Consider the following 27,363-nt stretch of genomic DNA (forward strand, 5'->3'; position numbering starts at 1 on the left):
CGAGTCAAGTCTTGAGTCAGTCAAGGCAAGTCTAAGTGAAGTCTCAAGTCAGCAGAGAAAAGTTTCAAGATAGGTCTCGAATCAGTCAAGACAAGTCCAAGTCAAGTCTTGAGTCAAGTATCGAGTTGACTGAGAGAAGTTTAGGTCAAGTCTCAAGTCAGTCAAGACAAGTCAGAGACATGTCAAAGTTATTTCTCAATCAGTTGTAACAAGTTCAGGTTAAGTCTTGAGTCTGTCAAGATAAGTTTAAGTATCAAGTTAAGAGAGACAAGTCCAAGTCTTGTCTCAATTCAGCAAAGATGAGTTTCAAGAGAAATCTTTAATCAATCAAGACGAGTCCAAGTCAAATTTCAGGTTAATAGAGACAAGTCCAGGTCGGATCTCAAGTCAGCTGAGAAACATTTCAAGACAGTTCTCATTTCAGTCAAGACAAATCCAAGCCAAGGTTCGAGTTAACAGAGACATCTTAAAGTTCAAGTTAGGCCTCGAGTCAGTCAAGACACTTAAGAGATATGTCAAAGTCAAGTCTCAAATCAGCTGTAGTAATGGAGACAAATCCAAGACTAGTCTTAGGCTAGCTGGGACAAGTTTCAAGACTAGGCAGGGCAGCACATTCATACAGAGATAACTCAAAGTGCTTTACATTATGAGGTCTGAAAAATACAGCTAAGAGAAATAAAAGTGCATAAAAGACACAGATAGGAAGAATAAGAGTGTAAACAGTTTAGTGTAAATTCAGAAAACAAGAAAACATTTAACAATAGATGTTTTTTCTGTTTATTTAAAGATACAATATGATTAGAAAATAAAAAAGGAACAGTGAAAATACACACCCATACATTATATTCATATCACCATCACAATACACCTTCTAGAAAAATAACAAATCACACACACATTTTTTCATGTACGATCAGTTCTAAAAAACAGTACAAAGAATTTAACGGAAATCTGGAATGAACAGACATAAAGACACAATACACAGGGGAGAGGTAAGAGAGGCGGGCCATCCTCTGACCTAAGTATGGTCTCATACAGCAAAATGCCTGCGGTGCATAAATATCTAAAAAGATCTGTGAGGGTTTTGTCACATGACATGACATGACATTTATTAACGATAATTAAAACTATTTGTTTGAAAAGTATTCGTCATGCGTAAGTCAACAGAGACAAGTCCAAGCTAAGTCTTAAGTCAGTCAAAACAAATCCAAGTCACAAGTCAGGTAAGACAAGTCCAAGTCAAGTCTTGAGTCAGTCGAGACAAGTCCAAGTCAAGTGTCAAGTCAGCAGAGAAAAGTTTCAACATAGGTCCCAAATGAGTCAAGAGAAGTATAAGTCATGCGTAAGTCAACAGAAACAAGCCCAAGTTAAGTCTTAAGTCAGTCAAACAAATCCAAGTCACAAATCAGGTAAGACAAGTCCAAGTCAAGTGTCAAGTCAGCAGAGAAAAGTTTCGAGACAAGTCCTGAATCAGTCAAGAAAAGTATAAGTCATGCGCAAGTCAACAGAGACAAATTCAAGTTAACTCTTAAGTCAGTCAAAAGAAATCCGAGTCACAAGTCAGGTAAGACAAGTTCAAGTCAAGTGTCAAGTCAGCAGAGAAAAGTTTCGAGACAAGTCCCGAATCAGTCAAGAAAAGTTAAGTCATGCGCAAGTCAACAGAGACAAATTCAAGTTAAGTCTTAAGTCAGTCAAAACAAATCCAAGTCACAAGTCAGGTAAGACAAGTTCAAGTCAAGTCTTCAGTCAGTTGAGACAAGTCCAAGTTTAGTCTCAATTCAGCAAAGACAAGTTTCAAGACAAATCTTGAATCAGTCAAGAAAAGTATAAGACATGCGCAAGTCAACAGAGACAAGTCCAAGTTAAGTCTTAAGTCAGTCAAAACAAATCCAAGTCACAAGTCAGGTAAGACAAGGCCAAGTCGAGTCAGTCGAGACAAGTCCTAGTCAAGTCTCAAGTCAGCAGAGAAAAATTTCCAGACAAGTCCAGAATCAGTCAAGGAAAGTATAAGTCATGCGCAACAAAGTCAACAGACAAGTCCAAGTTAAGTCAATTTGTGCGTACGGATCACAAGACACGTAAATTATTTTTACAATAATTCAAGATATTTGTTTGTTGACATAAAAAGGCATTTGAAAACATGTATTTGCAGAACATGAACACGAGGCACCTATTTGTGTGACTAATCTGTATAACAAAATCTTTGTTAAACCAGTGCTACAGTTGCAAAGCTGCTAATCCAACACTGTTATGAATAGCTTATATTTATATAAAGCTACACACGAGCTAGCTTAGTTTACTTTAGTTAAGTGCGTGTGTGGAAGACGTGTTTTCTACTGCAGGCATTTGTAGTTTCTATGTGCCCATATTTGTATTATTTCTTCAAAATTAATTAGCTGATGATAACTAGGTCATCACTTTTTATCCATAAAAGATGGTTATGTTCTATAATTGTCTTATAGTCAACAAACCCCATGTGCAGGGCCGAATCAGCAGCAATCCACTAACAAATATTGTATGTGCCATACAGCTCTATTGTTGTCACAACAATATCAAACATGTGACGCAGGTAAACAGTTTAACATTTCAAGCCTCAACAGCAGTGTTTCATTTTCATTCATTTCAGATACATATTGATAAACCTGTTACCAATACTCATTAGTACCAATACCTGTCATTTTTTTAATACTCTAAGCTTCTTTTGACATTTTTGATTGAAGCTTCAAATGATTGGTATCGCGATATTTTTGTGTGGCGATATATCGTCACACAGTGCTAAGTATTTATTTTCTTAATATATAAATTATGTGTGCCTCCCTTTGTGTCCAGCAGGTGGGAGAGAAGACAGTTTTTGTCCATTTATTTTCAAGGCTAAACACCAACAGATATGAACTGAAGCTGAATATTTCATTAGATTAAAATATGTTGTGGAGTTATTGGAAATGTTTGGATTATGAGTCTGAAATAATCCTAAACAGTCACCAGTAGAATCTAATTCTACTGTTAGTATAATGTAATAACGTTATTGTAGCCTAATCTGTATCAGCAGCTGTGCAGCGTTCGAATGTCAACGTTATGAATAAAGCTTCGAACTATTCAGCAAAGCCCTGAGTGCAATACACAATCTACGCAATTATAAATATAAAAATATCTTTTTGGCTGGTGTCAGCTATAACACAGTAGTAGCAGTGCTATTAAGGCAACATTCCTTATGTCTCTGTACATAAAGTCTAAGGCAACATTTGTAACATCGTACATACATACAGTATATATCAGTTCTTTTTAAAGGTGCACTCATCTTTTTTTTTCACACTATAAAGACTAAAGTGAAACAAGACGTTCATACGTGTGAACCTTTGAAGAATTGTCTCCCATCTGTGCCGCTCTTTTTGCTCCTTGATTTGCATATACATCAAATTTTCTGTGGTTCAGTCTTAGTGCTCTCATCAGGGGTTTTTCGGTCACACAAAAACGTTCGTACAGCTACAAGTGTTTCAGTCTGTGTAGACAAAGCTACAGTCGCTGTGCTCACTCACCTATCGTCTAATCAATATCTGTTATTGTGTCCTCTCTATCGGAGCTGGAGTCCCCGAACTGAGGAGAGTCTGAGTTGTTTCTGCTGGGCTGTTATCGCTGACCTCCTCCTCCTCCTCTTCTTGCTGCTTGGAGCGCCTCCTGTAGGCCAATTTGAAAATTCCAGCAAAGAGGAAGATGCCAGAAATGACAGCAAAGTAGCCGCCGTAGATGAGGAACTGCAGGAGGAAACAAATCAACGATCAATAATAAATAATAATAATAAAAATAATCAAATACACTGCAGGAGTGAGACAGTGTGTGTTATCACAGAGCTCGATGTTCCTCCTCACCTGATCGAAGACATCAAGGCAGAGGCCGGCTGAATCCACCACCACCACAGTGAGGAGGGTCTGCAGCAGCAGGGCGATGAAGGTGTTCACTCCAAATACCAAGGCGTAGCGCTGCATGTTGAGACTGGCTGCGATCTGATATCTGAAGGGTCAAGGAGCAGACATCAGAAAATATGTGAGGAGGGTCAAGATCTGCAGCACAGTGTAAATGAAGGACTGTTACACACACTAGTGGCCGAAATATTACAGCTGAAATACGACACACTGGTAGAACTTGACCGGCATCCAAACCCACCCCGACGAAAGGAGAAACAGAGAGTTGAGAGCCAGAACGAAAGAAAAACAGACCCAGCGGCTATTTGTTTAAGCTTGTGTTGGTCTTTGTTGGGGTTTTGATTCAACAGTGTTCCCACACTTTTCAATCCAGATCGTATTCAAACACCAGAAGAGGAATGTGGCTCTAACTGAGGACCTCATGTCTCATGTTTAGACATTAGAATCAATGGTTGTTGCAATCTTGTTTCCCCTTTCCCTCTTCCTTTTTCTCTTTAAAGTTGTCTGAGATCATTGACAAACAAATGTTATAAAGCTTATTCCGTCCTAAATATATCCTGAAGCACTGCCGGTCTGTCCATCACTTCTGTAATTGACAGAAACTGTTTAAAAAACATTACAGCTGTCACTCTGCAGTTACACCTCCGAAACACTAGTCCGCGGTGGAGGTTTCTGTGAAGTGCTGTTAAGTTTAGTTGATTCAAAACACACTCAAACACACATTAAACACACATTAAACATGGCTTAATAGAGACAATTTCAAACACAAGACAACACTTGTCTTTATCTGGAAACATTTTCCCCACAAATACAACATGCTAACATTATTAGCACAAGCCTATGGAATTTTATATTGTATAAATTAGCGCAGCAGCTAGTGGACTTTTCCTCTTCTCATACAAAACCAGGGACAACTGCAACATGTAACAAAGGTAACGCACACAATTTAGCTCCATTACAACTCACAAAGTTCACCGACATACCAACTGTCCCGTACTAAACACGTTTGCCAAACAAATACAACGTGCTAACGTTATTAGCACAAGCCTATGGCATTTTACATTGTATCAATTAGCCTAGCGACGACTCTGCTCATACAGTAAGCCAGACAGGAGGTCTGCGTCATCGGGACACATAGTTACAATTCTGGGGAGGTACACGTACAGCGAAGGCTCTACCTCAACGCACTATTAAATTCTCAATTTTTTGCATTTGGAATCAAATTGCGTACTTCCGTTAGTGCACTTCAATGTAGTACATTATGTACACTACGTACTTCTTGTGTGGTGCACTAATTTCAACAGCAGTGGCTTTTTTTAACCGCCTCTTCTTTGTCGCCTTCTTTTTAAACGGCAAATTGCAAAGGGCGGTGGAGCATTATCGCCAACATTTGACTGTTATCGTCACCCACCCCCATTAAAATGGGCTGCCGTAGCTAGGAGCAAGTTAGCTAGCTAGCGAATGCTAATACTAACTAGCAAGCTAACGTTAGCATTTGCATTATTGTTCACAGTAGAAGCCATTACAGACCCAACAAACAATACCGACAGCTTCTATCTGACAACATTATTGGTCCCAAGTGTAAAAAATGTGTAACTAACATGAAAATTGCAAACGCGCAGTGGAGCATTATTGCCAACATTTGACCGCTATCTTCACCCACACATAAACCAAATTTAGGCCACAACATCAGCAATGATTACAGTGGGCTGCTGTAGCTAGCAGCAAGTTAGCTAGCTCGCAAATGCTAACATTAACTAGCAAGCTAACGTTAGCATTCGCATTATTTTTCGCAGTACAAGCCATTACAGACCGAACAAACATTACTGACAGCTTCTAGTCGACAACAGTGTTTAATACTTAGCACGCTTGTGTTTAGTACACAATTTGAGACACGCTGAATAAGCTAGTGAGACTTAAGACCAGCCATTACTGTTGAGGTTCAAAATTTAGAGGAAAAGGCACCACAGATGTACAAAGCAAATTTCAGTTGACAAAATGTTAAAACACTTTTTTATTTGGTGTATTAGCCACACAAATTTGCAATTGGAGACTGTAAGTCTCACTTTAGGCCTACACAAAAATGACAAAAGCATTCATGCTCCTTCCTGCACGATACTTTTAAATAACCTGCAGTGTGTGACACGCCATTATTTTTATAAATCTTACAGTGTGTGCGTTTTTGAAATGAGCGAGAGAAGAATAACTGTGAAGTTTCTTCTTCTGTGCAGGATGCAACCCTACTTTAAAATCAGTCAGGATTTTGAAACTGTAGTCTGAGCCTGGCCTAACTCGAGTCATCTTGATGTGCACTAGTCTTTCACTGGTCCACCAAACACGAGCAGCGCCGAGAGAAAGCAGAAAGCCAAAAGCCAAACTTCATATAACCAAGATAAACCACATTTGCCTAAAGTCTGACGTTGTACTTACGTAGCCACGGTGATGAGCAGCATGTATGTGGCTCTGAAGAGAACGTATGAGCTGTAACACACCCATATGTTCCTCATTGTGTCCATGACAAACACACATGCAGCCATCAGTAGGGAGAAGAGAAACAGAGCCAGCTCCCCCCACACTGCCCAGCACACAGGCAGGTATCCCACCAGCAGCGCTGCCAGGGCCCCTGAGGATCAGCACAACACAGACACACAAGTGCATCACTAAATTAAAAAAAATAATAATAAATTTTACATCTAAAACAAAAGGCCACAGATTATTTTAAACCTGACAGTGGCACCCCTTACCTAGCAGTGTGGACAGTGTCTCTACATAGCCATTGTAGATTTCATAGTCCTGCGATGGACGAACGTTCTCCCATAGCGCTTGGGCGTAGTTGATGACCTGGAAGTAGCCGCAGGTGGCCAGAGCCCACCACAGCGACCAGGCCAGGAGGGACTGACATCTGTAGCACTTCAGGAAGTCATCAAGCAGTATCTTTAACACCTCCACAACACCACTGCTATGCTTTCCTGTGTCAGAGGTGCTGGGTATCTGCATGGAGAATGAAGGAGTGACTGAATGTATCTCTTTATACAAATACACTTATTCACATTTTAACGGATGAATTCCTATCAGGTGTGACCTGAACACTCACTGTAGGGGCGTCCTGGCTGTTTGGAGGCAACCTGGCCGTTGAATCTTCAGCCTTCTCCAACAGTGCTGAGCTGCTGCGTGGCCTCTCCTCCACTGCTTCTGCACTCTTATGGAAGAACAAGCTCCTCTTGGGCATGGGTAGAAACCAGGGTGCAACAAAGGCCACAGCGGCTGACGACAGCGTGATAATGACGAGGTGGACCAGCTGAGCTTTGGCCAAAGAGAGCAGGAGCTGTCCCATCAGAGATCCAGCAGCTGATCCAAACAGAGTGATGCTGCGGCAGTAACCTGTCACTCTCTGGTAGTGTGCTGGCTCCACCACGCTGTAGATGTAGGAGTAGTAGGCCACCTCCGAGGCGCTGGCCAGCCCGAAGAAAAACTCCAGGAGCTGCATGGCCACCATGCCCTGTGCCTTCAGCAACATAACATAGGTCACTACTAAACTGGTGGCCTGCAAGAGCAATACAGGCTTATAGCGGAGGTAGTCAGTGATCAGGAAGACGGGGAAGAGCAAGGCCAGATAGGAATATGTCCAGACTGGATAGATTTCATTAACAACCTGCAGATAAGAGATAACATTTACAGAAATAAGATTTCATTCCAGAAGATCTAAACAATCAGCACAGTTTCAAGGTGGACATCCAAGATGACTGTCACCAATTCAGTATCTGACCAAATGTCTCCACTTCTGTTACTGAGTTATAGCTTGGAATAACAGCCAGAAAAGAGTTTTTGCACAACATTGTGATGTCACAGTGAAGTTGACCTTTGACCTATTGGATATAAAATGTCATCACTTCATCAGTTCATCCTATTAAGACATTTGTGTGATATTTTGTCACAATTAGTGTATGAACTCTTGAGTTATGGCCAAATATAGGTTTTGCCGTGTCACAGTGACCTTGACCTTTGAGCACCGACATCTAATCACTTCATTCTTGAGTACAAGTGGTCGTTCGTGTCAAATTTGAGGAAATCCCCTAAGGCGTTCTCACATTCATGAGAATGTGACAGGCGTGAGGTTACAGTGACCTTGACCACCTAAATCTAATCAATTCATCCTTGAGTCTAAGTTGACATTTGTGCCAAATTTAAAGCAAATCCCTCAAGGCCTTCTTGCTATCATGAGAATGAGACGAACGCAAGGACACAGTAACCTTGACCACCCACATCTAATCACTTCATCCTTGAGTCTAAGTGGATGTTTTTACCAAATTTGAAGCAAACCCTTCAAGGCCTTCTTGCATTCATGAGAATGAGACAGATGTGAGATCACAGATTGCTTTGACCTTAGACTAAGAAAATCGAATCATTTGAGTCCAACTGAATGTTCGTGGCAAATTAGAAGAAATCCCCTCAAGGCCTTCTCACATTTATGAGAATGAAACAGACGTGAGGACACAGTGACCCCTGACCTTGAATTTTTGGACGTTTGCGGGGCTCTAAATGACAAGACAGCTAATTTCCACTTCCCATGTAAGAACGTGCTGACATTTATTTGTCATTTCCCTGAGCAGCGAAGAACTGGATCACATGCACATCTATAGATGTTACATTCTTGTTTGAAAGTCATATGTATAGATGCAACACCTCCATGACCCAAGCACATTTCCCTGTGGCACAACATAAATGCATGTGGCAATGGACATCCTGACAACTTCCCAGTAATAGAACTCAAACCATTTCAGTGTAACAGAGTCAAAGCTGAGTAACTGTAGTTTCTAAAGTGTTTAGAACAGGATCAGAAGCCATTTTCTAAGTGAAGACATAATGCACTGACTTCCTGTCTATTTGTGGATGATGTAATATCTTCAGCCGGTTATGGCATTTCCTAAAACTGCTCTGACTGGCAGTGAGGCCTTAAAATAGTCTGCTTCTGAAACATTTTCCAATACTTTAGATATAAACCAATGTCATTCAGGGCAAAAAAAAGATTTATCACTGCTTCTTGGTGAAAGATTTTTGTAGGCCAGCTTAGATCTTGATGGAGCTAATTATTTCAGGATTAACCAGAATTTTTTCCAGTTTTTCCTGAGGGATAATCCTGTCAGGGGCAACTGTGTTTGAGTTTGTCGTTGGGGCTATTCTGACTAAACAACAGGACTGAGCCATTAGAACACATGCAGTTGTATTATTCAGCAACCGTCAACACATCAAGATTGTCACATCACATTAAGCGAGCCTTAGAACGACCCAGTGCATGTAAACCATGATAAATCCCATGTACATGCTAACTGACATGTTGACGAGAGACAGCAGTACAAAGGCAGACCAAAATGATGAGGAAACATGCAAAGCGTGAGGAATGTGTGTCAATGCACACCAGCTCTGGCACAAACAGCTATTGTAGAGGTGTACCAAGAAACAAGAAATTCCACCTCATGGTTGTATGCCTCCATTAACGTCAAGTGCAGTTACAGTTTACATCCATGTCTAGACTCATAAGTAGCCATGACAGAGTTCGAGAGTTGGTCGGATACTGAATTGAAAACAGTAGAATGATCAGACAGGTTAAGTGAATAACCTTGATTATTTTGTTCTAATACATTGTTCTGCTGGGAAACCTTTGGTTCTGGCATTCATGTGGACATCACCTGACAGAGTGTTCTATCCACTCAAACACCTTTGCAGGACAAACACAAAGACCTCAAAGTGTCAACCTGGCCTCCAAAGTCCCCAGATCCCAATGTGAATGAGCATCTGTGGCACGTGCCATTAACCCACCTCACAACCCACTGGACTAAATAGATCTGCTGGTGCCAGACACCGCAGGACACTCCCAGAGATCCTGTGTCAAGGGTCAAGTCCGATCCAAGGAGGCCCCACCTTGGATTAGGGGTACATCTGGGGTGCCAGTACATCACAAGAATCCTTGAGCAGGTTGGGACCTGGGAAATTTAGAAGCCAGGTTGACACCTTGACATTGGGGAGTACTGTTGCCATGACGAGGGGTTGGTCTGCAACGGTGTTTGAGAGGTTGGAACATGTCAGGTGGCATCCACATGCCAGAGCCAAAGGTTTCCCAGCAGAACATTAAAGGTACTCACTTCACCTGTCAGTGGTTTAATGTTTTGGCTGATCCGTGTATATGAGAGTATACCCACTTCCTCCTCTGCAACCTGAACATCTACCTTGCAGCACACCCACCAGGTTTTTCAAAGTAAGACTTATGACTATTGTAATCAAAACTAAAAACTTCTTGCCTCTCATCGCTTTAACATAAGAAGTGATGCAAGCTCCTTTAAGCAGCCGCTCAGTCAGTAGCCTTTAGCCCTGCGTGCTAACTCACCTGAGTCTCCGTCAGGTTCTTGTCCGGTCCCATCAGGTAGGCGGTGAGGAAAGGCTCCGACGGCCGCAAGTTGGAGAAGAAGCCGCTCACACAGAGGAGGAGAGTGGGGTCGAGTAGAGACATGTTGAACCCGCAGGCATGACCTCCACACGTTGCTTTCTGATAGCGAAATGCTTCTTCTCTGGTGCTGCCTATGCTGATATCTGGGGTGTTAAGACTCAGATACACGACTGCCCCCAGGTGGCCAGAATGTGGAACAGCAGCAGAGGACTGGGAACTTGTTTTACCTTGATGGCAGAGATGTTGTGTGGTTTCTGCACCTCAGTTTATGTATATACTGCCTTGGAACCAGACGGATCTGAGAGCTATGGCCTTCATAATCCACAACCTTGAATCTTTTGATGATATTATAGATTGTTGATGGTGAAATCCCTAAATTCTTTGCAATGGGTCATAGAGAAAGGTCGTTCTCAAACTGCTTGCCTGCACAGTTTTTCAAAAAGCGACCATCCTTTCTTGTGAACACCTGAGCCTTTTGAAGATGAATGAAGATGATGAAGACAGTAAAGTGTTTGACACTGACTGTACCCATGGATGTGCGCCCAGAATCGAGCCAAATAAACTGACCCGATTGCCACTGCCATCACTGGGCTGTTGTCAAGAACGACCTGGCCCAGCATCGTCCCAAACTCAGCACATTGGAAGAAATAAGTCAGTGAGTCAGTAGGTAATGAAGCCAAGAATCAGCCAAATTAACTGGCCAGATTCTGGCTGCGGACACTGCCTTCACCAGGAGGCGTAAGTTTGACAGTTGTCGCTTTCAAGAGTTGTGGGAAGGTAAAAAACTTTTCACTGAAACCCATACGATGCGAGAAGCATCTGGCCCCCGACCCAACAAACACACAAAAACCATTCTGTTTGCAATATTTGGGAAACTCTTTATTGATTAATGTACATTACTTTAAAATGTTCAAGTGTTACCACTGAGCAAGTCACATTAGGAGACCGGACCAACAGGCAGTAAGCGCCAACAGATGAATATTTGATCCAACCAAGCCAGAACAAAGAAAGTAGAGATCACTGAAGCGCGTAATTCATTTATTTCTGTAAGTACTGTCAGACACGTTAGTGTAATGAGCCCAATATAGTTCATAAGTCACAATATCATCAACAAAAAAGACCAGAAACTGAAGAAGTTATTAAAACACACAGAGAGGCTTGTGAGATTTGTTTTGCGAGAACGCTGCACGATAGATAGAGCCGACCTTCACGTAGCTCCGAGACACAATAGGTACTGATACTGATGCATCATTGTAGAAGCAGGACGAACTGAAGAAGTCTCAAGGTTTTGACACAAGCTGCAGAGGAGGGAATATAAACATATGAGCCAACCAGAAGAACCATGGCTGAGTGTAAAGGCCTGGCCATCGACACATTCAGAGAATGAAGTATTAAGACAAACTGGCATAAAGAGCTGATTTACAATGACGGGAGCGAGCCGAGCCTTCTGCAACGTGAGAATGGAGACAGTAGTAAGCACTGCAGAGAGGCATGGGGTACTGTTACAGTCAAGAAGCTTCTATCAATGCTGCTGTCAGGTACAGAGACATTTGAAATATTTTCTTCTGGGTATTATTTGTGGGGTAGCTGTACGAGAAGTGGATGGACATAATCAGATGTCTGAAGGCAGTGACGGGCTATGGACTGTTTTTGTTCGGTCTCACTGTTCTCTCAGGCAGCTCTGATAAACCATCTCATTTTTAATGACTCAAGAAGCTGACCGGGGTGACTTTATTTTCTGAAGATGGACGTTTGAAGCAGCGAAGCAGTGTGGAATGGGGTGCGGTTTAGTAACAGCATCACAATCCTCTTAACAAGAACCTTGTGCGAGCTCACCACATTGTGGTCACAATGATAAACCTGTAGAGAAACATCAGAGGTACAGTCCGAAGTTTGGGACAAAACCTTGTCTGCAGTCTTACCCAGAGTCAGATGAGAAGATGGAGTTCAGTATCTGTGTGTCCAGTGCAGAAGTCTGTCCAGCATGTGGTTAGCCTAGCTTAGCGCAAACACACCATTCGACATTGCTGTTAGCTTGCAAGCTAGTAACAAATATATCCAAGTGTGATTTTATACTTCTAGTTTTCCACAGGTAAAATAAAAAGACTTCTCATGCTATCGCTAGGCTAACGACAGGTAGACAGGACACGTTTGTATCGGCGCTGGACGCACCCCAGATATAACCTCGACACAGAGACAGAAGAGCTGATCGTTCCCATGTACAGATGTGGCGTTAGCGGAGGCAGATTTATGAAGCTACATGGTGAAGTGTCTCGTGTAGTCGTATTCTATTGTGGGAATGACAGCCTGGACAAACTTGAGGAAAATCAGAAGATACCTGGAAGTTTCTGTTGAGGAAAATGTGGAGGAGCATGGAGGGAAGGGCAAAACAGCTTTGTCAAAGAAGCAGACATGTCATCAGTTATTAGCGTGAAAGGATACATATGCACTCCAAGCTCTCCTCCGCCCTCTGCCACAGTCTCAATGATCTTTTTCATCACCTCAGCATGTCTGAAAGTAAAAGTTGGATCAGGCGAAGCTTCATTTTGAACAGTCAGTCACACTATCAAACATTCCTGTACTCATATTCAAAGACATCACTACAGACAGTTTCAAACTCAACATGGGTCCGAGGGTGAGTTTCTCCCCATTAGTTCCTCACCTGCAGGGATGGACAGAGCACATGGCAGGTGGAGGAAGGTGGGGGTGATTCTCAATGGTGACCGTCTTCTTGACATGGTCCTGGCTGATGTCCTCGTACATCTGTTCTACAGTCAGCGGTTGCCTGTCCTGGGAGACACCACAGCAGCCTGATGAGTTTCCTAAATGATCTAAACACTTTCTGATACTATTCCAGCCTTCTTAAGAATAAACAGAGGTGTCTTATTAAGTCACATTGTGCCCAGGTACATACTTCATCATATCCAAACAGCCAGAGTCGAGGGGTCTGGTAGTATTTATCGTATGTGATGCACAGGTCGTATGTTCTAGTCTGAAGGATGGCGTCTTCACTGCCAGGTTCTGCTTTGGCTTTGGTTTCAACCATTTTACTGGTGTCCAGGGTCGCCTAGACACAGGAGACAAGTGTGAGGTGGTAGCTAGACTGATGATAATCAGCGTTAGATCGAACAATGAATGCTGCGACACTTTAAGACGTCTACCTCGTCTGTTTCCAACAGGCCACTTTCCTCGTACTCTGAAAAGACAGCATGAAGGACAACATGAGGTACAGGTCGCCTGAAAAACAAAATGGCTGCTTCATCATTGGGACGATACGAGTACCTTCCATATCTGCTGCTTCTCCATCTTCATCATCTTCGTCATCATCATCATCACAGCATGCTGCAGATTTGGCATTCATATTCTTGTCCTGCAGAGAGTCACATTAAAAGGGCGCATTTGCAACTGCACACCTTCACAGTAGGTCCTAAAGTGTCACAACATTAAAAGACTGAACTAAATGGCTGAAAAAAGAAATGCCTAGTATTGACGAATGGACTGACTTGGTTTATAATATCTATGTAATGGAGGGACTGACAGGAAGGAAATCTTTATTGAGAACTGGACAAAATGGGTGGTATGTGTGTCAAACATTAGACCTGACATTGTCTGGTAAGTATTAGAAACACTGTGTTGTGCATCAGTATGTATGTCCTGTTTCAACATTCTCGATCTATTTCTAATTTATTCCTTATCCTTATGTTAGGATTTTTATTTGTTATGTCTTGTATAATTATTATTATTATTAATTTATCCCTTTTTTATTTTTTTATTTATTTAATTTTATTTATCAAATTGTTTTTTTATTTATTTATTTATAAAATTGTTTTTATTTTTTATTTTATTCTATTTTATTTTATTTATCAATTGTTTATTTGATTTGATTTTATTTATTTATCAAATTGTTTTATTTATTTTTATTTTATTTTTTCATCAAATTGTTTTTTATTTCATCTTATTTTATTTATCTAATTTATTTTTATTTAATTTATTTATCAAATTGTTTTATTCTTTTTTATTTTATTTCTATCTTATTTATTTATCAAATTGTTTTATTTATTTTTTAATTTTATTTCATTATTATTTTATTGTTCCTTTTTGCTCAAGGTCTTCATGCTCAGTTGGCTCTGGATTTTGTTTACATATGTTTATACTGCTTTTAAAAACCAATAAGAAGAGAATTACAAAAAAAAAGACTAAACACCATTTAAAAAGGTCTTTTAACCGATAAATAACACGTCCAGTTATTGCTGAAGAAGGTCATGGAGTACAGCTGAAAGCTACAGGACTAGCACATTTAGAATTAGCCTACCTTGTTATTGTCCAGTGAAATTTCTCGTACAGCATCTGTGACTCCTAACACACCTGCTGGAACACAGCCGTGTCAGGAAATGTTCTTCAGCATTATTTAATACCTTTTAATCTGATTTCATAAGATCTGGGATTGAATCTGTAAAATCTAACTGATTTCCAGTTCTGACTGAGACGGTGTCCTACTTGAGTTGTGGTAAGTGTCCACCCAGCCTCCGTCTCCATCGTCCTCCTCTATGATGGCTTCCAGCTCATCTGAATACTCCATCTGTTTACAGCGCTTGTAACAAGGAACTGCAAGAGACACAAATCAACACACAGAGAGGTGTGTATCTTATGCAACAGAAACTGAGGATCTGTTGCACAGCTGCAAAGTATGAAGCAGGACAGAGAGTGAGAGCAGGAAGAGATTACTGCTTCCTGAAATGCTGGCTCGCTCTCCATTGTCTATTGTCTATGTAATCTACTTGTGTGTTCATAAAAGACAAACAACAGCCAACAACCCCAACACCTAGTTCTTATTAATCCACACTGTAATTTAAAGATGCTTCCCTTTAATTCAAAGACGTGCAGCCTGTAAAAATAAATCAAGTCAGACTCAGGGAAAATTCAGAGTTGCTTCACTTCACTTTTCAATTCATGAGGAACTGGAGAGTTTAAGTAACACATACAAACTGTTGATGTGACAGAGTGAGTGGAAGTTAAAATACAGTTAAGAACAAAACTCAAACATTACATGAACATTACTGAAGCAGAACTATTTGCACACGTGTATGAGGAGTCGTGTGTCTGTATCTCAATCCGTGTGTGTGTAATCAGATGTGTAAACGTGTGAAAGAGTCTCTTAATGTGTACTCAGGCCTGCATGTGTACTGAGATTCTGAACATGTGCACATAAATCACTGCGTGCATAGATAAATCTGTGAATGCGTACATAGATATAAATGTCTGAGAAGTCTAAGTATGAGCTGGAAATACAGACATTAATTACAACTCCGGCCGTGTTTTTACGTGTTACTTTTGCTTCCAGAACCACTCTGAAATAAAGACTTCTCAGCCGTTAATATCTATATATACATTCATAGATTTGTCTACACATTTACACATCTCCTTGCATTTGATTATCTGAATACAGATTTCGATCGATTCACCTCTTACCATTGCGTGTCAGGAGAAACTGTTTATCCGGGGGCAAATATGGCTTCACCTTGACTTCTTCCCCGGAGGCCCTGAGAGGAGAAAGAACCACAGACATACACAGATATTATTTGCACTTACTTTAAACACAACCTCCTTCTCCTAAAGCCGAAATACTGTAATGTCTTTCATCCCACTTGGTATCAGGGGAGAAAATGTTCTAATAGGCAAAAGGAAAAATAATCAATGAGTGGCCGAGGTTAAGAGGGGTGTGTATGTGTCACCAAAATGTTCCTATAATAATACCCACACAGTGAGTTTGGTATCAAAAATATATATTTCTAAATATATGATTGACCTAAAAGAATTTGCCACAGCCAGCAGACACAGTAGGTATGTAATGTGATGCCACTTGAGTTTCTTTATGTCGGAATTTTGCACTTCATTGTGAAATTCAACATGAAGAACAGGGAAGTGAGCAGCGTAGAGTACGATCATGACCAACCAAAGGTCGTATATTACTCTGAAGCCTTTTTATAATTTCACAAAGTCATACGGGTGATGCCAGGAATGTTATAGCACCAACAGTAACCACAGTATTAACATTATTACCATACTTATATAGCGCTTTTCAAGGCACTCAAAGACGCTTTAAAAATTCAGGAACACAAAAGGGGGAGTCTCGGTTGGGTTTGGGGAGTGAGTTCCAGAGGGTGGGAGTAGCGATGGAGAAGGCCCTGTCCCCTCAGGATGTGTGCTTGGTCCGGGAGGGAGGGGACAGGAGGTCTGGTGTGGGTGGGAGTGTGATGATAGAGGAGCACAGACAGGTAGGGTGAGGATTCTGAAGTGGATTCTCTGGGGGATGGGGAGCCAGTGGAGCTTATGGAGGACGGGGGTGATGTGGTTATGGGTGCGAGAGCGGGCGAGTAGCTGAGCAGCAGAGCTCTGGATATACTGGAGCTAACTGAGGGTTTTTGAAGATGAGGAGGAGGAGAGGGATGGACGGAGGCGGGCGGTGTTCTTGTGGTGAAAGAAGGCTGTTTTGGTGATGTGTTTAATGTGACGCCAGGATTTCAGATGTGAGGGGAGGTGGATACTGTGGAGACGTCCATGTTGAGGGAGGACACTCACCATTTCCATGTGGGGCAGTGGTGAACCAAGTGATCTCCAGCTGCAACAAACTAAAATACAAGAAGCCAGGATTGAGTGTGATGCTTTTACTGTCAGGCTGTGTGGTTGTGAGTAAATATAAGACTGTAGATGGGCTTTAAACAAGTGTGTTCTCACCTCTTCTGGTGTTATGACTCCAGTCTCTTTGAATTTCGATTCCTATGATTAAAAACACACATAACATTAGCCTCCAGCTGTAAACAGGGGTGGCACGCATTTACAATAACTACATTAGCTTGTATTAGTGCCGTAAATAAGATTAAAAATCAATAATGAATCATGTGTTAGCTGCTGGGTATCTCTGATAAGCTGTAATGTGTGTAGCCACCACTTATCAACAAGCTAGCTCCTGTAACGTTCATTAAGTTTACCTTTAACACCGGGGTGAGAAACTCAGCCACGCCGAGCGCCGTCCCTTTAACGGTGTTTATAACGTTCTGCATCTTGTAAATTTATATCCCGATAAAACGCGAGGTTCTCCGAGAAAAACCGTCCTGTGAAATGCCTTATTATTTTGACATAGCTGCTCAAGCAGGGTGCCAGCAACAGCGAGTCACATGATACGTCAGAACACTTCCGGGGTCGGACTCTCGCGAGAAGTGGCGGTGACAGCAGCAGCGGCGGCGGTTGGCGGATAGTAGGTGGCGGTAATGCGCCTTAAAACTGGTTACCACCCGTTTTAAAACGAAAAGAAGAAGATATTAAATGTGGTTTGTAGCTGTAGACACATTAGCTAACATTTCACACTGTTACTGTTTTAATGTGTGAGCCCAGTGTGAGTCAAGCTAGGCTAAAGCTAAAGCTAAGCTAGCAGTGCGGATGCTGCGACTATGTGGTGCTCAGTGAGGTCGGTGTTACGGAGGGCAAAGGTCCTGAACGCAGCTCAGTCAGTCACCGCTGTCAAACCCAGAGCTAATGGATCCTGTAGCAGGGTGTCAGGGAAGAAGTGGGTGAGACCCAGCGGGTTTGACACGGGTGTAAAGACGTACAACAGCCTGACCAAACAGAAGGAGCCTCTCATCTTGGCGAGAGAGGGAGTAGCCACCTGGTAGGACATTATTATATCATCAGTATGCACAATTATGCTTAATAACCTCACTAATATTAACATGTGTTGCATTACAGGTATAGCTGTGGACCCACTGTGTACGACCACGCCCACCTGGGTCATGCATGGTAATGCTATATGATGTTATATATGTGTTATACACAAGCCAAATGTATGATTATGTGTAAGAGCTAAAAGTCTTTGCATCTGTCTCAGCTCTTACGTCAGGTTTGACATCCTGCAGAGGATCCTGTCCAGGCTGTTTGGAGTCACCGTCATCCACGCCATGGTCATCACCGACATCGATGACAAAATCATCAAAAGAAGCTGGGAGGTAACGTCGCAAAAGTCTGTTAACATCTGATTTTTTTTGTTTTAAAGGTGTACTTATTCAGATAATGCTGTGTGTTGCAGGAAAACGTCTCCCCGACAGTTATATCCACGACATATGAGGAGGAGTTCAAGAGGGATATGCTGTCTTTAAAGGTGTGTGATTGGGTCAGAGCGAATGTATTTTAAAGGAGCAGTTTGTAAGATTTATGGGGATTTAGTGGCATCTAGTGGTGAGGACTGCAAATTGCAGCCAGCTGAAACTTCATCTGATTAGAATTCCTCCAATGTTAAGCCTGATTTATGGTCCTGCGTTAAATCAACAACGTCGCTATGTCATAGGGTACGTGGCTACGCAGAAGGCTCGCCGTAGCCCCCGGCGTAGCCTGACGTGCACCTCCCCAAAAATGTAACTACACGTCTAGGCGACGCAGACCCAGCGCAGACCGAGAGGGCTGTGATTGGTTTGCTTGGTAGCAACGCATTTCCGGTTCCGTATTTCCAGATTGGGCCATCCCCGCCATCTTTAAACATCTTCTGTTGCGATGTAGATGTTGCAGTATTAAGGCCCATTTATGCTCAACGTTCAATACGGATACGGATACGGACGGAGCCGTCTGTCCGTGCTCCGCGTTCATTTCTCTGTGACCGGAAAAGCCGGAAGCTAAACAAAGAATCAACTAGAGACGACGATAACCATTCAGGAAAGGAACGCAGCCTCCTACCGCTCTGGCGGTGAATTGCACCGCGACGAAATGGAGTGACGGAGAAGTTCGAAGGGTTCACGACGGCGTCACGGCAACGACGTAGGTACGCCGCAGGACCATAAATCAGGCTTTAATTGTTCAGGAGGTTTTCACCAGGAGCCAAATTATCCGCAGAGGTCTCTTCATTTAAAAACACTGATTAAATTTAACTGTGAATTGTTTATCTATAAACTTTATATCCTGTGCTTGTTTTTGAGGTGACTCCTCCTGCAGTGTACATAAGAGTCACTGAGAATGTGCATCACATCGTTGCGTTTATTGAGAGGATCATCAAGAATGGACACGCTTATGCCACAAAAGAAGGTGAGAACTTTAAGACTTATTATATATAATAATGGCTGTATTAATAACGGCACATAGTACCTGTGTCAACATAAGTGAAATGCCTCGGTTGCAGGTGATGTGTTTTTCGACATCCAGTCCATTGGGGATCGTTATGGAAAGTTTGTGGGAGCTGTGGATTCTCAGGGAGAAGCTGGTGAGTGTTTCTGTCTGCTTCAGTCAGTCTCAGTCATTTTGTTATATTAGGTCTCAGGTACACATACCTGTATCTGGCAATACATAAAGTATAGGTGTGACTGCTTCCCCCATATTTAAAGGAAATTCAGAAAATTACATCACTTCATTGTAAAACAGCCTTTAAAACCAGAAAGACATTTACAGTTAGACCTGTCACATTACACACATTACTTTTGGTGTATATAGTACAGGATTAATTGCAGTAAATGATAGTATTGCCATTTTAGACGATGTAATGCCACTGATATGACAATATAATAGCATAATAATGCAAGTGTACCTTTTCAAAGAGGGATGAACTTTTAAATCTTCAGAATATTCTGACATTGGAATTGAAATGTGAAAGAAAAAAAATCCTATATCAGTAAAATAAAACTGAAATAAATGTATGTGAAGAGGAGCTGAGCCCTGCCACAAGAAAGAGAGCAGACGAGAGGAGAAAAGTGTCTTAACCTTTTTTTCTTTTTGTCCGTTCATTTGGTTTAGGTGCTGTAAAAAAAAAAAGCTTAAAAAAACACTACGACAAAAATGATTAAAATGTTTTAAAAAACGCATAGGTGCTGTGAAAAAACATTTTAGATGCTGTAAAAAGCATCTAGGCTCTGTGAAAAAATGCTTAGGTGCTGTGAAGAAGCGTTAAGATGCTGTAAAAAATGCTGAGACACTGAAAAACATCTAGATACTGAAAAAACATTTAGATGCTGTAAAAAAAAAAAAGGTCTAAGCACGGTGAAAAAATGCTCAGGTACTGTGAAAAAACACGAAGGTGCTGTGAAAGACGATAAGGTAAAATTCACAACAGGCCTAATTACGATATTATAGTATCCTACATCTAAGACAATACTCAGTCTCATATCACGATATCAATATAATGTCCAGTCCTATGGAGAGACTCCTCTTCATGAGTTCTGCCTATGTTTCAGTCTGCCATTAAAAGTCCACCCACACACACTGTGGTAACTGCCACTGCTTGTTTTGTATTAGTCACAATATATGTTTTACTAACGGACAACAACCTGCACGGTTCTCCAGGCAGCGCAAATAAACGAGACGTGAGAGACTTTGCTCTTTGGAAGCCGTCAAAACCTCAGGAGCCGTACTGGGAGTCTCCGTGGGGCCGAGGACGACCTGGCTGGCACATTGAATGCTCCACCATCTCTAGGTTTGGATTTATTTCGTCATATAGCTAAATAGAGCTAAATATGCTTGTCAGACTCAGTTCATCGTGTTGTGGTTTCAGCTCAGTGTTCGGGAGTCAGCTGGATATCCACTCCGGAGGAATCGACCTGGCGTTTCCTCACCATGAGAATGAGGTGGCTCAGAGTGAAGCCTATCACCAGTGTGACCAGTGGGCAAACTACTTCCTCCACTCAGGTAGACCCTAAGTCCTACACTGGTTTTGCTTCCTGTTCCTTTTCCAGTTCCTTAAAACGTCTCAGGACACATTCACTGAGTGGCTGTTCTTGGTTCCAGGGCACTTACACCTTAAAGGCAGCGCAGAGAAAATGTCTAAATCTTTGAAGAACTACGTCACCATCAAGGTAAGGTCAACGTCACTGAGTCAGTCCCTCTATCTCCCACGTTGTATATCACAGTTTGTTAATAAATTATTCTCTTTCTTTTGTCCTCCGTCAGGATTTCCTGCAGTCGTACTCTGCCAACGAGTTCCGGATGTTCTGTCTTTTAAGCAAATACAGATCAGGTGGGATCTGAATTTGTTTCACATTCATTACAGCAACATGTTTCGTCATCAATATAGACTGAACATGGGTGATTTGTCTCCACAGCTATCGACTACAGTGACAACAGCATGCTGGAGGCTCGGACCTCTCTGGGAACCGTCTCCACCTTTGTCCATGACGCCCAGGCCTACATGAAGGGTCAGCTGCAGTGTTCACCTGTACAGGAAGCCGTTCTCTGGGAGAGGTAGGCACTTCCTCTCCAGTTTGATCAGTCCTCATTGGGTGTATTTGTATCTCATAGTCTCTGTGCTGTGTTTCAGGTTGGCTGAGACTAAATCCAGTGTGGTGAAAGCACTGGCAGATGACTTTGACACCCCGAGAGCTGTTGGCGCTGTGATGAATCTGGTTTACCAGGGAAACTGCCAACTCCAGCCTGTTTCTCAGGTAACTCACTGTGCCTGGCTGGACGTCTGACCCTCCAGGAGTTCTGCTGTAATTTCAACGCACTGGCAGGAAGCTAAAACACTGAATCCTGACTGAACTGATGTGTGTTTGTGTGTTGTGTCCAGTCTGAAGGAGCGGCTCGGAGCCCTGCGGTGTTCGGAGCAATGGTCAGCTACATCAGAGACGTATTGGATGTGTTTGGTATCGACCTGCTGCACAGTAAGGTCAGAGCTCAGGGATATTTATTTAACTTCTTGAGATTCTCAACTGGCAACAGGACAGTGTTTGTGGGATCGAGTCAGAAGTATCAAAATGGCTATCAGAAATGATTAATACTTATTAATACAATTATTTGTGAGAGAGAGAAAGAGACAAAACTGTGTGTGACACAAAGGCTGTCTGGCCTACAAACAAAATGGCTGACAACCAGAAACTACAAGATGGCCAAATCAAAGATGGCTTCAGACCGGAGGAGGTTTTACCTGAAGCCAACCGACCAATAACCTCCACTTGGACTCAACGAGGCACTAATGAGAATTTAATGGTCAAAGGTCAAGGTCACTGTGACCTCAAATATATCTTTCTTGTAAGTGTAATATCTCAAGAATACCTTAAGGTTTTTTTTTTTCATTTGGTACAAATGTCCACTTGGACTTAAGAATGAACTGATTAGATTTTAGTGGCCAAAGGTCAAGGTCACTATGACCTCAAATGTGTCCTTCTTGTGAGTTTAATATCTCAAGAAAATCTAAGGTGTTTTTTGTTTTTGCTTTTTTTAAATTTGGCACAAACGTCCACTTGGACTGAAGAATGAACTGATTAGATTTTAGTGACCAAATGTCAAGGTCACTGTGACCTCAAAGGTCTCATTCTTGTTAGTGTAATTTCTCAAGAATACCTTACGGGATTTTTTTTTCAATTTGGCACCAACGCCCTCTTGGACTGAAGAATGAACTGATTAGATTTTAGTGGCCAAAGGCCAAGGTCACTGACCTCAAATGTCTCCTTCTTGAAAGTGTAATATCTCAAGAATACCTTAAGGGATTTTTTAAGTTTGGCACAAACATCCACTTGGACTTCAGAATGAACTGATTAGATTTTAGTGTCCAAAGGTCAAGGTCACTGTGACCTCAAATGTCTCCTTCTTGTAAGTGTAATATCGCATGAATACCTTAAGGGATTTTTTAAGTTTGGCACAAACATCCACTTGGTCTCAAGAATGAACTGATTAGATTTTTGTGGCCAAAGGTCAAGGTCACTGTGACCTCAAATGTCTCCTTCTTGTAAGTGTAATATCTCAAGAATACCTTAAGGGATTTTTTAAGTTTGGCACAAACATCCACTTGGTCTCAAGAATGAACTGATTAGATTTTTGTGGCCAAAGGTCAAGGTCACTGTGACCTCAAATGTCTCATTCTCGAGAGTGTAAAATATTGTGGAAATTTCCTGTATTTTTGTGCCAATGTCCACTTTGACTCAAGAATGAACTGATTAGAATTTAGTAGCTTAAAATCTAAGGTCAAGGTCACTGTGACCTCACAAAACAGGTCTCTTTTAACTTAATGTTAGTGAATGGGCTACATTTTTTAGGCCACGTCCAAAACGCCACCAGACTTCTTAAATGTTTGTTTCTCCTCACCTGTGCAGGAGGCTGATGTGGCCAGCGGTCATGGAAGTCTGGAGGGTGTCGTGGAGCAGCTGACTCGCTTCAGAAGTGAAGTCAGAGCGTTTGCTCTCGCTCGTCAGGATGGTCCGACCAAAAAACCTGGACTCTACCCAGAGAGAATCCCTCTCCTCAAAGCCTGTGACGACCTCAGAGATAACCTGGCACCCTTGGGTGTGCTGATAAAAGTATGTTAGGATGAAACTGATATTTTACACAGTTTGAGGTCTGATATCAAATACTACAGTTTCCAGGGAGATTGGAATGTTGTATTTTTCTTGTGTTTCAGGACAGAGGCGCCACCTCCACATGGGAGCTGAGTCAGGGGAAACAAAGCCAGAGAGTCCAGGATAAAGACCAGGAGACACCCAGCTGAAACACACCTCTGACACGGACTCTTTATTTTCGGCTCGTGGACTCAATTGAACTTCAACTGAAAGACTTTATGAAAACAAGAGACCAAACCATGTAAAGCTAACATGCCTGATGTGCCTGTCAGCAGTGTGTGAACTCTGATTGATTGCTTGTAATTCAGCTGGAAGTTTTAAATGTTGATATTAGGTGATAGTTTCTGTCTGATAGATCTGTTATCTTACAGCCCAGTGACACAAACAATCAGAGAGCCTGTTTGGCGGACGTACCGCCACGTGAACCTGCCTGTCTGCTGCTCTTTGACGGTGAAACAGAACAATGTGCACTTTAAATGACCAGAGCTGGAGATTGTCATGAATTAACTCGTCACTGTGGTCCTGACAAGTCTCCTGTTGGCACCACCAATTTGTGTGTATGAATTAAAGCCTCATTCATATATTGCTGTCGTGGTCAGCTGTTTGACGATGAAGAAAGAATGAATGCAGTGGAGTTCAGGGTGGAATCAATGAACCAATCAGAGCTGAGGAAAGGAAGTGATTTTTAATTTTTTTACTATGCTTAATCAGTTTTTCATGGGCTTGTTAATTTAATGTCACACATTTTAGGTGAGTCAATCAGACGTCCTGATCTGTATGAAGTCTGACACCTACTGGTGAATAAAGGCTACTGCGCCGGGATACAGATCATAACACCACCTGGCATCAGTCCAGTCTGTGCTTTACACCAGCAGGGGGTGTAATCTGTCGTCCAGGTGTCCTGCAGCAGAGCGGCGTCCATCACGCCGTGCTGCGGCTCTCAGGCATCAGGTTGATGAGAGAGTTACTGGCCTGCGCGAGCTCCGTGATGGACACTCTGCCTCTCTGTCTCATGAAGTTAGCCACTGAGTCCAGCTCCTCGGGGGTGATGGAGATGAATTTCCCTCTGTCGTCGATCACACCTGCACAGAACACAGCAAGGTCTCAGGCTCCAGACATGGAAGGAGTGGAGATTAAGAGCCACACCTGCCCTGGTCACACTCACCTGTGAGGGAGCCTTCAGCCAACAGGTCCTGCAGTCTGCTGATAGCGTCCTGTGTCCTCATCCCAAAATGCGAAGCCAGGTCCTCCAGGAGCACCACCTTAGAGCTCTGCGGGACAGAGGAGACACTGTGAGACAGACCAGACTCAGATACATCAGTGTGAAGAGTGTGAGGAGTGTGTCAGCGCTCACCTCGATGTACTGGATGAAATCCTGCAGCAGGTTGCGCGACTGAGAGACAAGAACAAACTCGTTTAAAATATATTCAAGACAAAAGAAATGTTACGACGAGCTCAGCAGACGTGTGACCTGGTCCTCTGTGAGCTGCTCCTCTTCTCCCTGGTCCTCTACGGTGAATGAGGCTTTGAGTCGCAAGTACTCCTCCTCCTCCCGTCTCTCCTGCTCCTCTTTAGCCCGGCGCTCGTCCTCCTCCTGAACAAACACCAGCACAGTGTCAGCATCTCCTCCGTATGAACACACAGTGAGGAAAGAGCTGGTGAGAGCACCGAGTGTGCGACCTGTTTCTGCTCCAGCTGTCGTTCTCTCTCGTCCTCCTGGCGCCTCTCCTGCTCTCGGAGCTCCTGCATCCTCTTCCTCTCCTCCCTCTCCTCCATCTCTGCCTGGAAACACAATACAATGAAGACAAGACGACACAACAGACAACACTTTCCCAGTGCGACTACACACTCACAACCAGCTTTGAGTTAGTGCGCTGTGAGCCCTCACCTCTCTCTGGGCTTTCTTGGCCTGTTTCTCCTCCAGCTTCTTCTGCTTCTTGGCTCCGACTTTTGCGTGCGTCTGGAAGCTCTGCTGCTCCACGTCTTCTTCCTCTACACGCTCCTCCTCTGAAATGCACAGCACACTTGTTGCATGTTCTTCTACCCCAGCATTAACAGCTACATTATAAATATAAACAATTATAACTGACAGTGTTTACCTTGCTCCACAGCGTCTCTCTGGGGTCGTCTATTAGCCATCACCGAGGCCAGGTTCCTCCTCCTGCGAGGCATACCGGCCCCCCGCTCCTCCGCTGCCCGCTGAGGGGGCCCCGCTGCCCGGATAACATCCCTGCGCTGCTCCTCATCAGCTGGAGAGGGCACACGACATGACACAATACTGTCAATGCCATACACACATGTTAGGACTTTCAAATTTTATCGATTTTCCCCCACCTTCAGGAGCGACCTGTGTTTTTATATGAGCTTAAGGGACTGACACACAACTTTAAATGAGTTTATTTGGTATTTATGTAACCGGTGACTCTAATAAATAACGTACAGTCCCTTAATTACATACTTAAAATGCTTTTTAAAAAGCAAACTGTCTTTTACAATTGATTTTACACATGTAAAACACTGACAACACAGACAGCGACGCTGAATATCACCAAGAGACATTCAATAACTAGTCTGTCCCACTGCAGCCTCCGTAGTTCATCACGAACTATAAACTGACGTTGCCTAAAAACGCCGACAAAAACAAACCCCAAACTCACTACTACGAATATATTTTCATGTTAACTGTTCCTTCTCACTACAGAAATATTAATGACAATGTCAAACATATTACACAGTGTCTACACCGTTAACTCACGAGCCTTCTGTCAACTCAACAGCTGGTTGTAGCCGCTATGCTAACAGTTAGCATTAGCTCGTTAGCTTACCTTCCTGCGTTCTCCCGCGCACCTTCAACGCAAACACAATGAGGACAATGAGGATAGCAGCTGCTATCAGATACAGCGCTATATCCATGGCTGCTCTTTAAACAGACTTTCACTAAATATATATAACTGTCCACGGTAGCTTGAGTCGCCAGCTCATTACTACAGTGTGGACTACGGAGGCCTGTCACTCTTCTTCTGCTGTGGGTTTAATTGCACAGCGCCACCTGCTGTATCGGAGGATTTGTATTTCCTGTAATAGCGAGGCATGACCCGCCCCCTTCTCCTTCTGATTGGCTGCTGGTTGCGTTTGTTGGTTGGATTGGCCAATGAGACGCAGAGTACGGCAGAGTAGGGCGGGACATGCCTTTTCCATCGCAAATCCTACTCCCACTTCATCATAATCGTTTTCCCAAGAATATTATATTGAATATATTATTTGGTAATATATACAATTGTTACAATATTATTTACCAAATAATTCCTTTGCCAAAACCTCATATCCGCAAATCCACATTTAATAACTCTAAACTCTTATTTTTGAGTTTTGATAAAGAAACCAAACAATAAATAAAAAGTATTTTCTCTTCCAACAACAAGAAGGCTGTTAAGAATTAGTGCACCTCCTTTAATTTGTATGAATGAATACTATTTCCTGGCTTTGTATATGTACACTGTCACCTGGCATCTCATCTTACTATATAATGACAAAAACTCTGTGTGTGTGTTCCACGTTTTTCTCCTCACTGACTTGGTCAATCCATGTGAAATTTGACACAGTGGTAGAGGGTCATGGGAGGATGCCAATGAAGCAATATTACATCAATTGGCCAAAGGGGGGCGCTATAGCAACCGATTGAAATGTCAAACTTTGAATGGGC

General features: G+C 42.5%; 4 protein-coding genes across 5 annotated transcripts; 1 reads left to right on the top strand and 3 right to left on the bottom strand.

Moving 5' to 3' along the window:
- Positions 1–1,216: 1,216 nt before the first annotated feature.
- slc19a2 (solute carrier family 19 member 2) lies at positions 1,217–10,479 on the bottom strand. The gene is made up of 6 exons (XM_050063652.1): positions 10,303–10,479; positions 7,015–7,572; positions 6,665–6,911; positions 6,351–6,543; positions 3,867–4,008; positions 1,217–3,752 (listed from the first exon to the last, which is right to left on the bottom strand). The coding sequence occupies exons 1-6, from the start codon at positions 10,423–10,425 to the stop codon at positions 3,558–3,560; spliced, it is 1,458 nt and encodes a 485-aa protein (XP_049919609.1). The 5' UTR covers positions 10,426–10,479; the 3' UTR covers positions 1,217–3,557.
- Positions 10,480–11,214: 735 nt separating this feature from the next.
- On the bottom strand, positions 11,215–17,561 carry atg3 (autophagy related 3). The gene is made up of 12 exons (XM_050063112.1): positions 17,352–17,561; positions 17,098–17,139; positions 16,942–16,991; positions 15,832–15,902; positions 14,860–14,967; positions 14,675–14,727; positions 13,645–13,732; positions 13,524–13,558; positions 13,277–13,429; positions 13,025–13,152; positions 12,805–12,873; positions 11,215–12,700 (listed from the first exon to the last, which is right to left on the bottom strand). The coding sequence occupies exons 1-12, from the start codon at positions 17,421–17,423 to the stop codon at positions 12,619–12,621; spliced, it is 951 nt and encodes a 316-aa protein (XP_049919069.1). The 5' UTR covers positions 17,424–17,561; the 3' UTR covers positions 11,215–12,618.
- Positions 17,562–17,577: 16 nt separating this feature from the next.
- Positions 17,578–24,241, top strand: cars2 (cysteinyl-tRNA synthetase 2, mitochondrial). Of its 2 annotated transcripts, none has more exons than XM_050063110.1 (15): positions 17,578–18,028; positions 18,106–18,156; positions 18,245–18,362; positions 18,443–18,514; positions 19,323–19,428; positions 19,523–19,603; positions 20,629–20,806; positions 20,885–21,018; positions 21,118–21,185; positions 21,280–21,346; positions 21,432–21,570; positions 21,647–21,770; positions 21,896–21,994; positions 23,418–23,621; positions 23,723–24,241. In XM_050063110.1, exons 1-15 carry the CDS (start codon positions 17,811–17,813, stop codon positions 23,807–23,809), a joined length of 1,746 nt encoding a protein of 581 aa, XP_049919067.1. In that variant the 5' UTR covers positions 17,578–17,810; the 3' UTR covers positions 23,810–24,241. The 2 variants fall into 2 exon arrangements, with proteins under 2 accessions (XP_049919067.1, XP_049919068.1); XM_050063111.1 differs by having other exon boundaries at positions 17,580–18,028; positions 20,677–20,806.
- An 85-nt stretch (positions 24,242–24,326) lies between these two features.
- Positions 24,327–26,701, bottom strand: LOC126401698 (DDRGK domain-containing protein 1-like). Its single transcript, XM_050063113.1, has 8 exons — positions 26,486–26,701; positions 25,760–25,909; positions 25,549–25,667; positions 25,341–25,442; positions 25,132–25,254; positions 25,015–25,053; positions 24,826–24,931; positions 24,327–24,742 (listed from the first exon to the last, which is right to left on the bottom strand). Exons 1-8 carry the CDS (start codon positions 26,571–26,573, stop codon positions 24,582–24,584), a joined length of 888 nt encoding a protein of 295 aa, XP_049919070.1. The 5' UTR covers positions 26,574–26,701; the 3' UTR covers positions 24,327–24,581.
- Between the last annotated feature and the right edge of the window lie 662 nt (positions 26,702–27,363).

This window comes from Epinephelus moara, chromosome 15 (assembly GCF_006386435.1).
Source record: "Epinephelus moara isolate mb chromosome 15, YSFRI_EMoa_1.0, whole genome shotgun sequence".
Taxonomy (NCBI): Eukaryota; Metazoa; Chordata; class Actinopteri; order Perciformes; family Serranidae; genus Epinephelus; species Epinephelus moara.